Source organism: Bufo gargarizans, chromosome 6, assembly GCF_014858855.1.
Source record: "Bufo gargarizans isolate SCDJY-AF-19 chromosome 6, ASM1485885v1, whole genome shotgun sequence".
NCBI lineage: Eukaryota > Metazoa > Chordata > Amphibia > Anura > Bufonidae > Bufo > Bufo gargarizans.
This window is the reverse complement of record NC_058085.1, coordinates 347,681,762-347,701,037: the sequence shown is the minus strand read 5'-3', so window position 1 is coordinate 347,701,037 and position 19,276 is coordinate 347,681,762. Positions and strand designations below refer to the sequence as shown.

General features: G+C 44.5%; 1 protein-coding gene across 5 annotated transcripts in view; it reads right to left on the bottom strand.

Moving 5' to 3' along the window:
- Window positions 1-2,495: 2,495 nt before the first annotated feature.
- LOC122940716 (tetratricopeptide repeat protein 31-like) overlaps window positions 2,496-19,276 on the bottom strand; it is a 100,132-nt gene continuing 83,351 nt past the window's right edge. For 3 of the 5 annotated variants that reach the window (XM_044297427.1, XM_044297428.1, XM_044297430.1), the window contains exons 13-15: window positions 16,193-16,295; window positions 7,270-7,340; window positions 2,496-3,707 (exon numbers count right to left, since the gene is read on the bottom strand). In XM_044297427.1, the coding sequence (XP_044153362.1) occupies window positions 3,572-3,707; window positions 7,270-7,340; window positions 16,193-16,295 (310 nt within the window). In that variant the 3' untranslated portion in view covers window positions 2,496-3,571. Of the gene's footprint in view, window positions 3,708-3,848; window positions 3,916-7,269; window positions 7,341-8,655; window positions 8,692-16,192; window positions 16,296-19,276 lie in introns of those variants that run through there. The other 2 variants (XM_044297431.1, XM_044297432.1) reach the window with 2 other exon arrangements.

Sequence of the window (19,276 nt, the reverse complement as noted above, 5' to 3'; positions counted from 1 at the left end):
GCAGATGGATAATGCCGTGACTGAGGTTGCAATGTAGAAGCGCTCTATCCAACTGATCCCATTTCTAGTCTCAGAGTCAATCAGTGTTTGAAAAAATTTCTGCATAATCGGACTAAAACGTCGCAGAATTTTGTGCGAACTACATGGATGCTAAAGCAAACTGATTCTGAGTGTGGCGTTTTTCTCTGTGATGTGTACAAGTCGGGACCTTCTCGAAGTGTCATATACTTCATACAACTGAAATACCAGATACCTCTGTACACAGCCATTCATTCTATATTGTTACCGCTGTAAATTCTGCCAAACAACCAACTCATCTCTGCTACACCGGTAGCTAGACAAGTCTGTTATATCACATATCTAGAGTAGATTATTTTCTGCAGGGGTTCTCAACTATCCAGAAAATAGATCACCCGGGTCAACTTCTGTAAAAGTCCTACGTCAAGAGAAATCTGTTGGAGGCTGCCATGCGTTTCTTTCCACTTCACACATAGGAAGATAAAGGAACAGCCACTATGCAATGTACGGCGCTGTGCTTGGTATATTGTAAGGAGGCTACATCGATCACTGAAGCGCCGCGGCCTCTTCAAACAGCTGATCAGTGGCAATGCTGGCATTGGACCCCCACTGATCTGATATTTAGGACCTATCTTAAGGATAGGCCATCAATATCGTACTGACGGAGAACCCCTTTAAAAAGGAGTAAAGAAATAAAAATAAAAAATTGCTAATCACTGGCCACAGTCGGCTGTACTTAATGGCATCACTGCGCTGGGTTGAAGAGGTAAGTATGCTTTTTGAGTTCAGTACATTTTCTGCCTTTAAAAAAAAAATAATAATAAAAAAAAAAAAAAAAAAAAATCACAGACAACCCCTTTAATGATATTTTTGCAGCGTTAAAGCCGCCCTGAAATGCAGGAACTCCGCTAAACAGCATCATAGATCTCAGCTTCCTGAACCTCTGTTTGTAGGACATGGTCGCTTCATGATTAACTACACTCCTAAAATTATTTTAAAGTGACAGTAGAGTCCACATAATTATTGCTGCCTTGAAAATTCATAAAAAGAACTCAAAAACAGCTCTATCCGTACAATACCTAAAATGACGTAAAAGGCCAGTGCTCAGGAATACACCATACTGGGAGGGTAAGCATACTATGGAAACCATCTCATACAGACAATGACACCTCCACATCCCTTTACGTTTCATGATCCACACCATATCACACGGGCTTTGGAAATGTTTGACCAGTGATCACTAGGGGGCAACAGACACAACGTAAACACTTAGGCTGGGTTCACACCTGAGCGTATCCGATAAGCGCTGTTTACAGGCGTTTTAATTCGGGCGTATTTTGGGGCGTTTTTGTATTTGGAAACGCGCGTCGTACGCGTGCTCTTGCTATTGACCACAGAGGCGTACGCGCAACAACAACTTGGGGCGTAGGGCGTTTTACAGCACGTTCGTACGCGCTGTAAAACGCTCAGATGTGAACCCAGCCTTAAGTAACACAGTGTGAAGAGTCCAAGAGTTAAAAATCGAAAGAAATCAATATAAAATAAGGCACATGGAAAAGAAGGTTTTGAGAGTCACCTTCTCCGACCACACGGCAGGCAAGACTTTTTTTTTTTTTGGTCCTCGTTAGGCACAGTTCACATGCAGCGTGTGCCGGCCGCAAGAAAAGAAATCCAACCTTCAGAGAAAGTGATCCATGTCTGCCAGGGCAACTGACGGATGCGGTGGTCTGCATGAAGCCAAGTCTTCAGCGGTAAGGCTCCCCTTACTTTTGAGACAAAATACCATACGCTCTTAAGAAGCAATGAAATTGCATAGCTGAGAATTTTTTATGGGTCAGTATAGTATTTAAAAGCCTTAAAGGGGCATTTCAGATTCGAGATCAGTGGCGGTCAGACCACTGTGACCCAAGGAGGTCAGGCACTAAAGTCCCTCATTGTGGGATCTGTAGGACAGGTAATAAATGCGTTAGGCTGGAATACCACTTTAAAAGGGGTCCTTCAGACCTGTATATAAAATGGCTCTTTCAGCTAACCTATGGAGAGAATACACTTTCAGCAGTACTTACCCTACCATGACAGAAGGGTAAGTACTGATGAAAGTATATTCTCCCCACAGGTTAGCTAAGGCTACTTTCACACTTGAGGCAGAGTGATCCGGCAAAACGTATGCCAACTGATGGCATTTGTAGGACTGATCAGGATCCTGATCAGTCAGAAAAATGCATTGAAATGCCGGATCCGTCTTTTCGGTGTCATCCGGCAAAACGGATCTGGCATTTATTTCTTTCTGTCTGAGCATGTGCAGACCGGAAGGACGGATCTGACATTCCGGTATTTTGAATGCACTAATACATTCCTATGGAAAAAAATGCAGGCAAGTCTTCAGTTTTTTTGGCTGAGATAAAACCGTAGCATGCAGCGGTTTTATCTTTTGCCTGATCAGTCAAAAAGACTAACTGAAGACGTCCTGAAGAGAATGCTCTCCATTCAGAATGCATGGGGATATGCCTGATCAGTTCTTTTCTGGAATAGAGCCCCTAGGACGGAACTCTATGCCGGAAAAGAAAAACGTAAGTGTGAAAGTACCCTAAAATAGCCGTTTACAGCTTCAGAGATCCCCTTTAAGGGCTCATTCACACGACCGTATGAATGGGTCCGCATCCGTTTTGCAATTTTGCAGAACGGGTGCAGACCCATTCAGGTCAACGGGGCTGCAAAAGATGCGGACAGCACGCTGTGTGCTGTCCGCGTCCGTCGTTCACTTCCGCAGTCGCGGACATGAATAGGCATTTCTATAATGGGCCGCCCGTTCCGTAAATTGCGGAACACACACGGGCAGCATCCATATTTTGCGGATCCCCAATTTGCGGACCGCAAAACACAGCACGGTCATGTGAATGCGCCCTAAAGGATAGCAATGTAAAAATAAATTTAAAAATGTTATGCACCTAGAGCTATTTCGCAAAAAAAGTGCCATAATTTGAGCTCCTTTCAGGTACATAATGTTGCATCAAGTTTTGAAAATGCAACAAAAGAGAATCCTCCACAGGGCCTAGCTCACCTGGAGGCGTGGCTTCCCAGAAAGGGGCGTGACTTAAGATGCAACAGAAATTTTGGCGCAAAGTAGGTCAACCACAGTAGGTCGGCCACTGTGATAAATTTGGAGCGTCTGTAGGCTGTCTAAATATTAGACAGGATTAGTAAATCTGCCCCACTCTCTACTGCATCAGTTACACAATTTCACGCCCCCGTAAAATACTGCGTCAGGGCCGGCCTTCATGTTGTGGTCGGTAACAGGTCCCTCGGGTCTGTAACAGTTGGCACAGTGCGGGCAGATGTCCACTGCGTGGTCCAGTAGTAAAGTGCAGGCTTCAATCCACAGCTCTCGCCTTATCAAAAAAAGACTCGCGCAACAGCAGGAAACGGGAGATGGACGGACCACCGCCTAAAAAGGCTTCCGAGAAGCAGAGACAGGTCTCTCCAGTCCATTTCCCTTAATAAATTGCACTTGGATCACACTACTTCATGACGTCCTCCTGCATCGTCTCCGTCCTTAGCTTTTCCAAGGCTTGCGGTCCACGCCTTTGTTCTCCGGTATGTGGCGGTAGCGGCATTTGTCACCATAACTGCAGCTGTTCAGTCTCCAGTAGAAACACTCGCTGGCTTTAGAGACTGCTTTCTTCTTAGCGCTAAAAGAGGCAAAAAGTGCATTCTCCATATTACTGAAGTTATTATCATCATCATCATCATCATCTATCTTAGTTGCACAGATGTAGCAGAGCCGATTTCAGTATTTACATTTGTGAGCCGAGATAATGCAGTGGGTTTACCTGTAATCTTAGAACATTATCCCGACACAGGAAGCCGTGCCAAATGTCAAACTCAACTCTGCTACATCTGTAATGGATATGAAATTACTACAATGACCGTATTAAACAGGACCCCTTCACCTCTCCTGACATGTTTGTTTTAGTACATACATTCCCCATGAGATAAGAATTCTGGACTATCTTGCCTTACAATTTTGCATTGCACTGTCCCTCTGTTATTCCTTCTGGAAACGTAGGAAGAAACTGACAACTGGGTGTTACAACTCCCATAGTCAAAAGGGGTGTGCCCCTGCAAAGTCTGGCACTGTCAGCTCTGATTGGACAGTGTCAGGTTGTACAGGGACACGCCCCCAGTTGACAATTGAATTACATATTTCTAGTAGGGATAATGGATGAACTGCACTAAGGCAAAGATCTAATAAAATATGATTTAGAAACGCTATATTATAGGCACAACAAATATTAAACAGGAGAGGTGTCAGGTTCTCTTTAAGGCATAATATATGTTTGCCCCTTGGACACCCCTGTATTAGTTTTAAGGGATACCCACATTCAGCACAGAATCAAACACTAGAGACCTAAATGCCCATGTCAGCATGAAGCAGCATCCAGCAGCAGCTCGAAGAGCTCCCCCCCCCCCCCCCACCTGTCCCACAGAGAAGAGACAGTCACAGTGCAGACTCACTTAAAGGGGTTCTGCACTTTGTTTAAACTGATGATCTATCCTCTGGACAGATCATCAGCATCTGATCGGCGGGAGTCCGACACCCAGGACCCCCGCCGATCAGCTGTTTGAGAAGGCAGCGGCGCTCCAGCAGCGACGCAGCCTTCTCACCGTTTACTGCCGGCCCAGTGACGTCACGACTAGTATCAACTTGCCTGGGCGCGGCTAAGCTCCGTTCCCTTGAACAGAGCTTAGCTCCACCCAGGAAAATTGATACTAGTCGTGACGTCACTGGGCCGGTGGTAAACAGTGTGAAGATGCTGATGATCTATCCAGAGGATAGATCATCAGTGTAAACAAAGTGCAGAACCCCTTTAAGGTAACCTACTGCTCTGCTGAACAGAGTGTGTCTGAAGCTCTGCAGCAGCCGGCCTCATGTGAATCAGTGGGCCCACCAGAGGGGTACTGCGTAAGTGAAATGATAGCAATGAGTGCTTCCACCTGTCCCAAACGCAGAAGGAAGCAGATTAGAGGGAGCACCTCCCATATAATGTGCAGGCAGAGCCAAGGAAGTCATTGAAGTGCAGCTTCAGCCAATAGCAGCAGAGCAGGAAGTGATGTCAGACTGAAGGGGGCGTCACTTTAGCAACTTCTGCTGTCCTTATGGCATTTTTTTTTTTTTTTGCGGATCCATTGTAACAATTCCTATCCTTGTCTGCAAAACAAACATGAATATGACATGTTCCATCTTTTTTGCGGGGCCACGGAATGGACATACAGATGCGGAAGACAAATGTCCGCATTTTTTGCGGAGCTATTGAAATGAACGGACAAGATTAGGCATTTTCTATTATAGTTGCTGGCGATGTGCGGTCCGCAAAACACATATGGATGTGTGAATGGACCCTTAGTGTGAGAATTTGCTAGATGATACTTTAAAGGGGTTCTGCGGGCAATTTGTCCAGTTAGTATTTGTAACTAACCCGTGGAGGGAGGATGTGGCCGCTTCTTTTGCACCATCTATAATGCAGCAGAACGGGAAGACCCGGGCGGAAGAGCCTGCAGAGGAGGGGGCAGCGAGGGACGGCAAGTCGCATGTAAACGGGCAGCACGGTGGCTTAGTGGTTAGCACTGGTGCCTTGCAGCGCTGGGGTCCCAAGTTCGAATCCAACCAAGGACATCATCTGCATGGAGTTTGTATGTTCTCCGGGGGGACAGATTGATGTCCGTAAAGCGCTGCGGAATATAGTAGCGCTATATAAGTAAGTAAAAATGATCTTCCCTCCAACTAATAGAGAAAATGCCCAAAGAACCACTTTAAAGTATCTCCTAGCGAACTCTCATACTTGGTGAAATGAGCTACTAGGGTCATAAAATTAAATATTGATACGTGGCGCGTGCCCCCTGGCACATTCTAGTCCCCGGTTTACCAGCAGACTGCTGAATTAAGCTGAGCGTAAATCGTCCGGAGCTGCGAGGAGGAAGAACAAATGATAGATGTCAACAAGGGCTGCAATTATTACGCTGCAGCATATTAATGGGAGGCAGGAGGCGCGCTGACTACAGGGAGACGGGCACGGTTTAAGGCTCAGTACAGTCTGTTCACGGACAGGAGGCCGCACCTTAAACAAATATTATAAAGGAGGAAGATGTGGCACCTCCGGAGTGATCATTAACAGCAGCAGGAAATAAGACGATTACAAATCAATCAGAGGGCAGACTGGCGCGGCCGGCTTCCAAATGTCATATCTCAAGGTCTAATGACCAAGTTCTGCACTGTCACTAGTGGAACCTGCGGCCCTCCAGCTGTTGCAAAACTACATCTCCCAGCTATCAGCCAACAGCAGGGCATGGTGAGAGCTGAAGTTTTACAACAGCTGGAGGACTGCAGGTTAAGCGTCCCCGAGTTAGATTAACACCTCCTGACACCGGAGAATAAGGAGTAGACGGCACGATGGGGGGGAGCACACCATTCCTCGCCTTCAGCTGCTCAGCATCTCCAGCTTTCATTTCCACGTTGTTTTTAAGGAGTTTCATTTCTTACTATATTTATAGCTTAATATCCCCTGAAAATATGTAAAAAGTTAAAAGAGAACACGTTGGATGCTTGCAGCCACCACTAGAGGGAGCACAAAGGGGTTGTCCAGGATTTATTAATATTTAAATGCCCGAGCCAGCAGAACCTGTGAAGACAAACATATTTACCTGGTCAATGCCCCTCAGGTCCAGCTCTCTGCACCGCACTTCAGCCCCCGTCTGTCAATATCTGCACAGACGAGGTCATGCGAGCTGCTGCAGCCAATGACTGGCCTCAGCAGTGACATCTTCCTGCTGGGTTACGTGTCGCTTACAGACAAGCCACCAGTGAAGCGTCACACGTGACCATGCGGACGTTGACAGACCAGAAGTGCCGAGCAGACAGCACCATAAGGCTTGTCACCCAGCTTTCTTACACTTGTACAGAGTTGCTGTATTCATTGCCATTCACAGAGTCTGGGAAAGATTGGTGACAAGCCTGGAGGGACCTGTCCTCAGCAGTTATTAGAGGTCACTCAGCTTTCTGAAAAATAGAAAAGGAAGTAGTGCATAGAAAAGATACCAATGCAGGAGCTAAAAAGGTCTCAGGGCAGGAGACTCTCCCAATGCTCAATATTACTCATCTACAAAGATAAAAATAGAGCAGCGCTGTGCGGCCGACCGCGAATGCAAGATGTTCTATTCAGATCGCGGGGGGCTCTGAGGCTTCACAAAACTTACTTTGCTGCAGCCGCTTGTCTTGGCTTGTCTGGGTATCGAATCAATAACCGCGTGTTCTCTACTTCTTTACCCTGTGGACGGATGAAAACTAATCTTGTGGCTGCACCTTCCCAATTATAACACTGCTTTACAAGCAAAACCAACAGCGTATAATAAAGATGATATATATACACACATATGCACACACAAACATTATATATATATATATATATATATATATATATATATATATATATATATATATATATATTTGGACACCTTCTCATTCAAAGAGTTTTCTTTATTTTCATGACTATGAAAATTGTAGATTCACAATGAAGGTATCAAAACTATGAATTAACACATGTGGAATTATATACATAACAAAAAAGTGTGAAACAACTGAAAATATGTCATATTTTAGGTTCTTCAAAGTAGCCGCCTTTTGCTTTGATTACTGCTTTGCACACTCTTGGCATTCTCTTGATGAGCTTCAAGAGGTAGTCACCTGAAATGGTTTTCACTTCACAGGTGTGCCCTGTCAGGTTTAATAAGTGGGATTTCTTGCCTTATACACTACGTGCAGAATTATTAGGCAAATGAGTATTTTGACCACATCATCCTCTTTATGCATGTTGTCTTACTCCAAGCTGTATAGGCTCGAAAGCCTACTACCAATTAAGCATATTAGGTGATGTGCATCTCTGTAATGAAAAGGGGTGTGGTCTAATGACATCAACACCCTATATCAGGTGTGCATAATTATTAGGCAACTTCCTTTCCTTTGGCAAAATGGGTCAAAAGAAGGACTTGACAGGCTCAGAAAAGTCCAAAATAGTGAGATATCTTGCAGAGGGATGCAGCACTCTAAAAAATTGCAAAGCTTCTGAAGCGTGATCATCGAACAATCAAGCGTTTCATTCAAAATAGTCAACAGGGTCGCAAGAAGCGTGTGGCGCAAAATAACTGCCCAAGAACTGAGAAAAGTCAAGCGTGCAGCTGCCAAGATGCCACTTGCCATCAGTTTGGCCATATTTCAGAGCTGCAACATCACTGGAGTGCCCAAAAGCACAAGGTGTGCAATACTCAGAGACATGGCCAAGGTAAGAAAGGCTGAAAGACGACCACCACTGAACAAGACACACAAGCTAAAAAGTCAATACTGGGCCAAGAAATATCTCAAGACTGATTTTTCTAAGGTTTTATGGACTGATGAAATGAGAGTGAGTCTTGATGGGCCAGATGGCTGGATTGGTAAAGGGCAGAGAGCTCCAGTCCGACTCAGACGCCAGCAAGGTGGAGGTGGAGTACTGGTTTGGGCTGGTATCATCAAAGATGAGCTTGTGGGGCCTTTTTGGGTTGAGGATGGAGTCAAGCTCAACTCCCAGTCCTACTGCCAGTTTCTGGAAGACACCTTCTTCAAGCAGTGGTACAGGAAGAAGTCTGCAAGGTAAGAAAAACATGATTTTCATGCAGGACAATGCTCCATCACACGCGTCCAAGTACTCCACAACGTGGCTGGCAAGAAAGGGTATAAAAGAAGAAAATCTAATGACATGGCCTCCTTGTTCACCTGATCTGAACCCCATTGAGAACCTGTGGTCCATCATCAAATGTGAGATTTACAAGGAGGGAAAACAGTACACCTCTCTGAACAGTGTCTGGGAGGCTGTGGTTGCTGCTGCACGCAATGTTGATGGTGAACAGATCAAAACACTGACAGAATCCATGGATGGCGGCTTTTGAGTGTCCTTGCAAAGAAAGGTGGCTATATTGGTCACTGATTTGTTTTTGTTTTGTTTTTGAATGTCAGAAATGTATATTTGTGAATGTTGAGATGTTATATTGGTTTCACTGGTAAAAATAAATAATTGAAATGGGTATATATTTGTTTTTTGTTAAGTTGCCTAATAATTATGTACAGTAATAGTCACCTGCACACACAGATATCCCCCTAAAATAGCTAAAACTAAAAACAAACTAAAAACTACTTCCAAAAATATTCAGCTTTGATATTAATGAGTTTTTTGGGTTCATTGAGAACATGGTTGTTGTTCAATAATAAAATTAATCCTCAAAAATACAACTTGCCTAATAATTCTGCACTCCCTGTAAATGGGGTTGGGACCATCAGTTGCGTTGTGGAGAAGTCAGGTGGATACACAGCTGAAAGTCCTACTGAATAGACTGTTAGAATTTGTATTATGGCAAGAAAAAAGCAGCTAAGTAAAGAAAAACGAGTAGCCATCATTACTTTAAGAAATGAAGGTCAGTCAGTCCGAAAAATTGGGAAAACTTTGAAAGTGTCCCCAAGTGCAGCCACAAAAACCATCAAGCGCTACAAAGAAACTGGCTCACATGCGGACCGCCCCAGGAAAGGAAGACCAAGAGTCACCTCTGCTGCGGAGGATAAGTTCATCCGAGTCACCAGCCTCAGAAATCGCAGGTTAACAGCAGCTCAGATTAGAGACCAGGTCAATGCCACACAGAGTTCTAGCAGCAGACACATCTCTAGAACAACTGTTAAGAGGACACTGTCTGAATCAGGCCTTCATGGTACAATATCTGCTAGGAAACCACTGCTAAGGACAGGCAACAAGCAGAAGAGACTTGTTTGGGCTAAAGAACACAAGGAATGGACATTGGACCAGTGGAAATCTGTGCTTTGGTCTGATGAGTCCAAATTTGAGATCTTTGGTTCCAACCACCGTGTCTTTGTGCGACGCAGAAAAGGTGAACGGATGGACTCTACATGCCTGGTTCCCACCGTGAAGCATGGAGGAGGAGGTGTGATGGTGTGGGGGTGCTTTGCTGGTGACACTGTTGGGGATTTATTCAAAATTAAAGGCATACTGAACCAGCATGGCTACCACAGCATCTTGCAGCAGCATGCTATTCCATCCGGTTTGCGTTTAGTTGGACCTTCATTTATTTTTCAACAGGACAATGAGCCCAAACACACCTCCAGGCTGTGTAAGGGCTATTTGACCATGAAGGAGAGTGATGGGGTGCTGCGCCAGATGACCTGGCCTCCACAGTCACCGGACCTGAACCCAATCGAGATGGTTTGGGGTGAGCTGGACCGCAGAGTGAAGGCAAAAGGGCCAACAAGTGCTAAGCATCTCTGGGAACTCCTTCAAGACCGTTGGAAGACCATTTCAGGTGACTACCTCTTGAAGCTCATCAAGAGAATGCCAAGAGTGTGCAAAGCAGTAATCAAAGCAAAAGGTGGCTACTTTGAAGAACCTAGAATATGACATATTTTCAGTTGTTTCACACTTTTTTGTTATGTATATAATTCCACATGTGTTAATTCATAGTTTTGATGCCTTCAGTGTGAATCTACAATTTTCATAGTCATGAAAATAAAGAAAACTCTTTGAATGAGAAGGTGTGTCCAAACTTTTGGTCTGTACTGTAGATCTACCAACGTCAAGGTGGCTTCTGCAGATGGATACCCATCACTAACAGAACTGCCTCTCCTGGGCCTAACCTAAGCCTACAATGTACAGGGCAGTGTAGGAACCAGTTATGTTTATACTCTGCTCAGAAGCCCTGGGCAGATGGACGGGGAGTGCTCAATCTAAAGGAGGGTGCTATCCTCCAAACACACTGCAAGAAAATTTAGACTGTATAGTAGGTACCGTTGTAATCCAGAATAATCTCTGATCACTAGTTCTATTGTTTGCACATGTAACAGTGTGCTGCCATATTTTGTTTGCAGTTTGCTTTATTTATGTGCACCTGTGACATTGGATGCGCTAGGCAAAATTTTCTTTATAATTATACATACAGTAAGGAACAGAAGTATTTAAAATTTGCAAATTCTCCCACTTAGAAATCATGGAAGGGTCTGAAATTCACATTGTAGGTGCATTCCCACTCAGATACATTAAAGAATGTATTTGTCTTGCTCTGCTGAACATAAGTATTTGAACACCTGAGAAAATCTGTGTTAATACTTAGTACAGAAGCCTTTGTTTGCAATTACAGAGGTCAAACGTTTCCTGTAGCTCTTGACCAGGTTTGCACACACTGCAGCAGGGATTTTGGCCCACTCCTCCATACAGATCTCCTCTAGATCTGTCAGGTTTCGGGGCTGTCGCTGAGCAACACGGAGTTTCAGCTCCCTCCAAAGATGTTCTATTGGATTTAGGTCTGGAGACTGGCTAGTCCACTCCAGAACCTTGATATGCTTCTTACGGAGCCGCTCCTTGGTTATCCTGGCCGTGTGCTTCGGGTCGTTGTCATGTTGGAAGACCCAGCCACGACCCATCTTCAATGCTCTGACTGAGGGAAGGAGGTTGTTGCTCAAAATCCCACAATAAATGGCCCCATTTATCCTCTCCTTAATACAGTGCAGTCGTCCCGTCCTCTTCGCAGAAAAGCACCCCCAAAGCATGATGTTACCACCCCCATGCTTCACAGTAGGGATGGTGTTCTTGGGATGCAACTCATCCTTCTTTTTCCTCCAAACACGACGAGTGAAGTTTAGACCAAAAAGTTCTACTTTGGTCTCATCTGACCACATGACTTTCTCCCATGACTCCTCTGGATCATCCAGATGGTCATTGGCAAACTTCAGACGGGCCTGGACATGTCATGACTTGAGCAGGGGAACCTTCCGTGCAATACATGATTTGAAACCATGACGGCGTAGTGTTCTACCAACAGTGACCTTTGAAACTGGTCCCAGCTCTCTTCATGTCATTGACCAGCTCCTCCCTTGTAGTTCTGGGCTGATTCCTCACCTTTCTTATCATCAGTGATACCCCACGAGGTGAGATCTTGCATGGAGCCCCAGTCCGAGGGAGACTGACAGTCGTCTTTAGCCTCTTCCATTTTCTAACAATTGCTCCAACAGTTGATCTATTTTCACCAAGCTGCTTGGCAAATGCCCCGTAGCCCTTTCCAGCCTTGTGGAGGGCCAAAATTTTGTCTCTGGTGTCTTTTGACAGCTCTTTGGTCTTGCCCATGGTAGTAGTTGGCGTCTGACTGACTGTGGGGTGGACAGGGGTCTTTAAAGAGCTCAGACAGGTGCTACTAAGTTACATTAATGAGTGGAGTAGAGGTGGAATTTTTAAAAGGCACAGTAACAGGTCTTTGAGAGACAGAATTCTTGCCGTTTCTCAGGTATTCAAACACTTATGTTCAGCAGTGCAAGACAAATACATTCTTTAAAAATCAGACAATGTGATTTCCAGATTTACACAGTACAGACAAAAAGTTTGGACACACCTTCTCATTCAAAGAGTTTTCTTTATTTTCATGACTATGAAAATTGTAGATTCACACTGAAGGCATCAAAACTATCAATTAACACATGTGGAATTATATACATAACAAAAAAAGTGTGAAACAACTGAAAATATGTCATATTCTAGGTTCTTCAAAGTAGCCACCTTTTGCTTTGATTACTGCTTTGCACACTCTTGGCATTCTCTTGATGAGCTTCAAGAGGTAGTCACCTGAAATGGTCATCCAACAGTCTTGAAGGAGTTCCCAGAGATGCTTAGCACTTGTTGGCCCTTTTGCCTTCACTCTGCGGTCCAGCTCAGCCCAAACCATCTCGATTGGGTTCAGGTCCGGTGACTGTGGAGGCCAGGTCATCTGGCGCAGCACCCCATCACTCTCCTTCATGGTCAAATAGCCCTTACACAGCCTGGAGGTGTGTTTGGGCTCATTGTCCGTTGAAAAATAAATAAAGGTCCAACTAAACGCAAACCGGATGGAATAGCATGCTGCTGCAAGATGCTGTGGTAGCCATGCTGGTTCAGTATGCCTTCAATTTTAAATAAATCCCCAACAGTGTCACCAGAAAAGCACCCCCACACCATCACACCTCCTCCTCCATGCTTCACGGTGGGAACCAGGCATGTAGAGTCCATCCGTTCACCTTTTCTGCGTCGCACAAAGACACGGTGGTTGGAACCAAAGATCTCAAATTTGGACTCATCAGACCAAAGCACAGATTTCCACTGGTCTAATGTCCATTCCTTGTGTTCTTTAGCCCAAACAAGTCTCTTCTGCTTGTTGCCTGTCCTTAGCAGTGGTTTCCTAGCAGATATTCTACCATGAAGGCCTGATTCACACAGTCTCCTCTTAACAGTTGTTCTAGAGATGTGTCTGCTGCTAGAACTCTGTGTGGCATTGACCTGGTCTCTAATCTGAGCTGCTGTTAACCTGTGACTCGGATGAACTTATCCTCCGCAGCAGAGGTGACTCTTAGTCTTCCTTTCCTGGGGCGGTCCGCATGTGAGCCAGTTTCTTTGTAGCGCTTGATGGTTTTTGTGACTGCACTTGGGGACACTTTCAAAGTTTTCCCAATTTTTCGGACTGACTGACCTTCATTTCTTAAAGTAATGATGGCCACTCGTTTTTCTTTACTTAGCTGCTTTTTTCTTGCCATAATACAAATTCTAACAGTGTATTCAGTAGGACTATCAGCTGTGTATCCACCTGACTTCTCCACAACGCAACTGATGGTCCCAACCCCATTTATAAGGCAAGAAATCCCACTTATTAAACCTGACAGGGCACACCTGTGAAGTGAAAACCATTTCAGGCGACTACCTCTTGAAGCTCATCAAGAGAATACATAGAATGTGTCGGCAGATAAGAACCATTTGGCCCATCTAGTCTGCCCAATATATCTGAATCCTATGAATAGCCCCGGCCCTATCTTATATGAAGGATGGCCTTATGCCTATCCCATGCATGCTTAAACTCCTCCACTGTATTTGCAGCTACCACTTCTGCAGGAAGGCTATTCCATGCATCCACTACCCTCTCAGTAAAGTAATACTTCCTTATATTACTTTTAAACCTTTGCCCCTCTAATTTAAAACTGTGTCCTCTTGTGGTAGTTTTTCTTCTTTTAAATATGCTCTCCTCCTTTACCGAGTTGATTCCCTTTATGTATTTAAAAGTTTCTATCATATCCCCTCGGTCTCTTCTTTCTTCCAAGCTATACATATTAAGGTCTTTTAACCTTTCCTGGTAAGTTTTATCCTGCAATCCATGTACTAGTTTAGTTTAGTTTAGTTTAGAATGCCAAGAGTGTGCAAAGCAGTAATCAAAGCAAAAGGTGGCTACTTTGAAGAACCTAGAATATGACATATTTTCAGTTGTTTCACACTTTTTTGTTATGTATATAATAGTCATGAAATAGTCATGAAAATAAAGAAAACTCTTTGAATGAGAAGGTGTGTCCAAACTTTTGGCCTGTACTATATATTATACACATATACATACACACATATACACAAACATATATACAGATAATGTATATAAGCGAACAAAAGACAACAGCATCGCAGGCTCCAAATGTAGCCCCAAACCGTTTATTCGGACAGAGAGAACACTGAAAAGGAAAAGTGCACTCTGCGAACACTATATGGTTAAAAATATCAGCTTTAGGGTCCATTCACACATCCGCGTGGGTCCGCAATTCCGTTCCGCAAAATGCGGAAAAGAATTGCAGACGTGTGAATGGACCCTTATTGTACATCACAAGTAAAAAAAAAATCACACATTTGGCAAAAACAAAAAAACACCACATAAAAAAAAAGACACCTACTAGGGTAAAAAATAACACAACTGGACCAATGCAGATACATCATACAATGCAGGTAGCATATGAAACAAGGCCACAATGGAGGGATACAGATATACAGACCCAGTAGGCGCCGCACCCAACATGTGTTTCACATTGCTTCCTCAGGGGGACAGTCTTGTACTGCCGAAACGTCACATTTTTGTATGGTGGACAAGACTGTCGGTCTTGGAGCTACATTTGGAGCCTGCGATGCCGGGGTCTTTTGTTCGCTTGGTGATCGCGGGCACAGTGGGCAAGTGACTCTGGTGCAGATTTCTTGTGGATTATATAATGTGCGGTCTACACTGCTACACTCCATTAACAAAAACTGGGTTAATCAGGACCTGTATTAGATTTATGCTGAAAACTGCACTGTAATATGCCTTGTGGCCACCTAACTATGGACGGGTGCACCACGAAACTACTAAATGCAATGCAGTCTGCAGACAGCATGTTACAAAGAAGAAGGAGCCATCCATCTACAACATGCAGGCTGCACTGCATTTTGTCGTGAAAAGTACTCTTTAAAAGGGAAATCTATCACCACGTACCATGATATAAATTACGGTATTAGATGTGCGCTGGTCTCTGGAGTAAAACGCTCTTGATCCCATCCAGATTCTTGGCTGCATTCCAGAGAATGGATTCTTTTTCTCATATGCAAGTTTACAGTTTGGTGCAATGAGGGTGACACCGTTGCACCTTACTCCTGGCTGCCCGGCCCCTACAGCTTAGAATGACAGAGCCAGGTAGTGATGTTATCTCGCACTTCGTTAATGGGCATATATGCAGTCCAGTCCGGCTGTTTGCCAGGGTTGAAGTCATCTGTACTGCGCCTGCACCGACTGCCAAAGCGATGGCGCACACATGCGCAGTACAAATGACTTCAGCCCAGGCAAGCAGCAGGGCTGTACTTTGCTTGCACCAATTACCGAAGTGAAAGCTAATTGCCCAGTAGACTACATCACTGCCTGGCCCTGTCACTCAAAGCTGGGGAAGCCAGGAGCATGGTTTTTCAGTGCAACATGGTGCAATGGTGACACCCTTGTTGCACCAAGCTATAAATCTGCATATGAGAAAAAGAAGAATGCGGCCAAGAATCTAGATGGGAGATAGAGCGTTTTACTTAAGGGACTAGCGCACACCTATCAATTCATTTGGATTCATATTCGGGTACGTGGCGACAGATTCCCTTTAAACCAGAATGGTACACTAATTTCTAGCATTAAAAACTTACTGCCCCCCTGCAATCTGCCTGGTAAAGCAATCGTACTACTATGTGCATGCAGAGAATGTTCTGTCGCTGGATATTGGAGATGCACACATGAAGTTTATATGAACTCTTACCTGCAATGCCTCCAGTGCTCTGGCTGTCGCAAGGGGGCACGTAAAGTTAACAAACGCACAAAATCTTTCAACAAGGAGTCGAATGCTAACGATTTCACCATAACTACAAAAAAAAAGGGGTCAGAGTAAGTTGCCAAAAAAGAATTCTAAGAGACAACTAAATCATAAGGAATTCTGTTGAAACTGAACAGACGATAAATGTCAGCTGAGAGCCGCTCCACCCATGTTCATCTGATTTTCTGTCCAGGATTAGAAGAACATGGCTGCTTTTTGCCAGAATTAGCCCCACGCCGGTCCACAGGTTGTATGCGGTATTGCAGCTCAGCCTTAGGGTCCATTCACACGTTCGCAATTCTGTTCCACATTTTGCGGGAACAGAATCGCGGACCCATTCATTTCTATGGGGCCGCACAATGTGCTGCTCGGATCCGGAAATGCGGATCCATACGTCCGGGTCCGCAATTCTGTTCCCGAAAAACATAGAACGTGTCCTATTCTTGTCCGCATATTGCGGACAAGATTAGGCATATTCTATTATAGTGCCGGTGATGTGTGGTCCGCAAAATGCGGGACGCACATTGCCGGTGTCCGTGTTTTGTGGATCCGCAAAACACATACGAATGTGTGAATGGACCCTAATTCAAAAGGAGCCGAGTTGCAATACCAAACACAAACTATGGACAGGTGTGGCGCTCTTCCTGGAAGTGAATGTTTTTCTAATGCTATACAAACCCGCTAACATAACTGGCAGATGGATTTTTACACTCTGATTCTGGTGTTCGCTTGTACATGAAAAGCCAAAAGAATGCAATTCTGACCTGTCCGTGTGAGAATCTACCACCGCTGACTGGGACACTTTGTTTCTGCAGGAGAATTTGATATCTGCTGCCTAATGCTTCCGCAGATGATATCCGATTGCAGGGGGTCTCGGAGGAAGGACACCCTGTATTGAGGGTCCAGCCCTCCAGCTATGGCTGCACTATTAGTCAAAGTAATTCACTTTCCTGCAGCCAGACAATGAAGATTTTCTTAAATATCATGACATCAAAGTTCCTGCCGCCCTCACAATTAATTCAGGGCTGCAGAGAGCAGCATGTGCTGCGCTGATACAGCATTCCGAATCACAGCGGGAGCCGCCACTGGGTGTAGCCGGGATCCCGCCATAACGGACAGGGGTCAGAGACGGCTCACCGCAGTTCTCCGAGCAAGATGGCTCCATCCAGGACGCACGTGGCTGCCTACCAGGGCATCGGTGTATCTACTGTACTTACAGGAAGGACTGCAGGTGGGCATGTCATGTATATATAGAGGGAGGAGGGTATATAGTGTATATAGAGGGAGGACGGGAGGAGGGTATATAGTGTATATAGAGGGAGGACGGGAGGAGGGTATATAGTGTATATAGAGGGAGGACGGGAGGAGGGTATATAGTGTATATAGAGGGAGGACGGGAGGAGGGTATATAGTGTATATAGAGGGAGGAGGGTATATAGTGTATATAGAGGGAGGAGGGTATATAGTGTATATAGAGGGAGGACGGGAGGAGGGTATATAGTGTATATAGAGGGAGGACGGGAGGAGGGTATATAGTGTATATAGAGGGAGGACGGTATATAGTGTATATAGTGTATATAGAGGGAGGACGGTATATAGTGTATATAGAGGGAGGACGGGAGGAGGGTATATAATGTATATAGAGGGAGGACGGGAGGAGGGTATATAATCTATATAGAGGGAGGATGAATAATGCGTATACAGGGAGGAATAGAGGAGGGTATGTAATGTATATAGATACTCTCCTCCATTCCTCCCTCTATATACATTATATACCCTACTCCCTCTATACGCCCTCCCATAGTTATATATATATATATATACACACACACACACTGCATTTTTTTCAGTTTAATTAACAGTTTAATCGAAAATTATCCACAGGGTTGAAAAAAAACAAAAACTGTGCAGTCTAAAAGACTAAATATTATGAAAGCGTTTAGGATGGATGCCTAGAATAAGATGAAGTGAAACATGATAATGGGACGGTACGGATGAACGGGTTATGGTAGAAACAGAGGTAGATGTTTCTCAGGATTTGTGGAGGAGAAAACTGAGCTGACATTGTGGTTTGGTGTGGGTTAAAGGGGGGGTGGGGGGGGGGGGTTACCCTTCAAGGTTTATACTTTGTGTATTATTGTGCCCAAGTTGGGCTTTCATTTGTTTATATCAATGTGTATTTGATGTACGCTTATCTATACAAAAGGGAAAAATGTTTTAATAAAAATTACTTTATTCAAAAAAAAATATATATTATGAAAGCGCCATAAAAACAAAAACATGTTGACTATGGCGGAGGGGGAGGGGGGGCAGTAGTCCCACACACGACCAGCACTGCAGAGAGAGGCTCCTGAGTAACACATAACGGCACTGCTCATCTCCAAGCTAATTATCAGAAGCAAACAGAATTAATGAAACGAGGCCAAGACTCCGGAGAGGTCACAGGTACCGTCCTCGCTAATCGTAAAAAGAAACAAAAAACTGGTGAAATGGCGGCTAGTGTCGCACTTTCTCCAAATGACTAATAGCACAGTAAGAACCGTGCTGAAAAGCAGAAAATCTGCTGTACTCTAAGGTGATGTTCACACACGTCAGTCGGCACGTTGCATTTAGATCCACGGAAGAAATCTGAGGTTTACACGGGGAGTTTTGCAGCTGATGTGTTGTGGGTTTTCAATCTGCTAGAGGAGCCTATGGGAAATACCGGGCTTCGAGCAGGCTGCATTGTCAAGAAAAGGACAATTGCCAGAAGACAAAAAAAACTAAGACAAAAAAAAATTCAATTAAAATTTTCAAAAATCCTGCGCAGTCTGTAGTCCATTTTGTATTTCCCCATTGACTCAGGCCCCATGCACACAACCGTATGTGCTTTGGGTTCCCGGCCGTGTGCATGCTGCTATTTTTCTCCCTTCTGTAGAAATGTCCTATCATTGTCCGCAAAACGGACAAGTGTAGGACATGTTTGACCTTTTTGGAGGGCAGGCTGGACGGACATACAAATGCGGACAACACATTTTTTGCAACCCCATT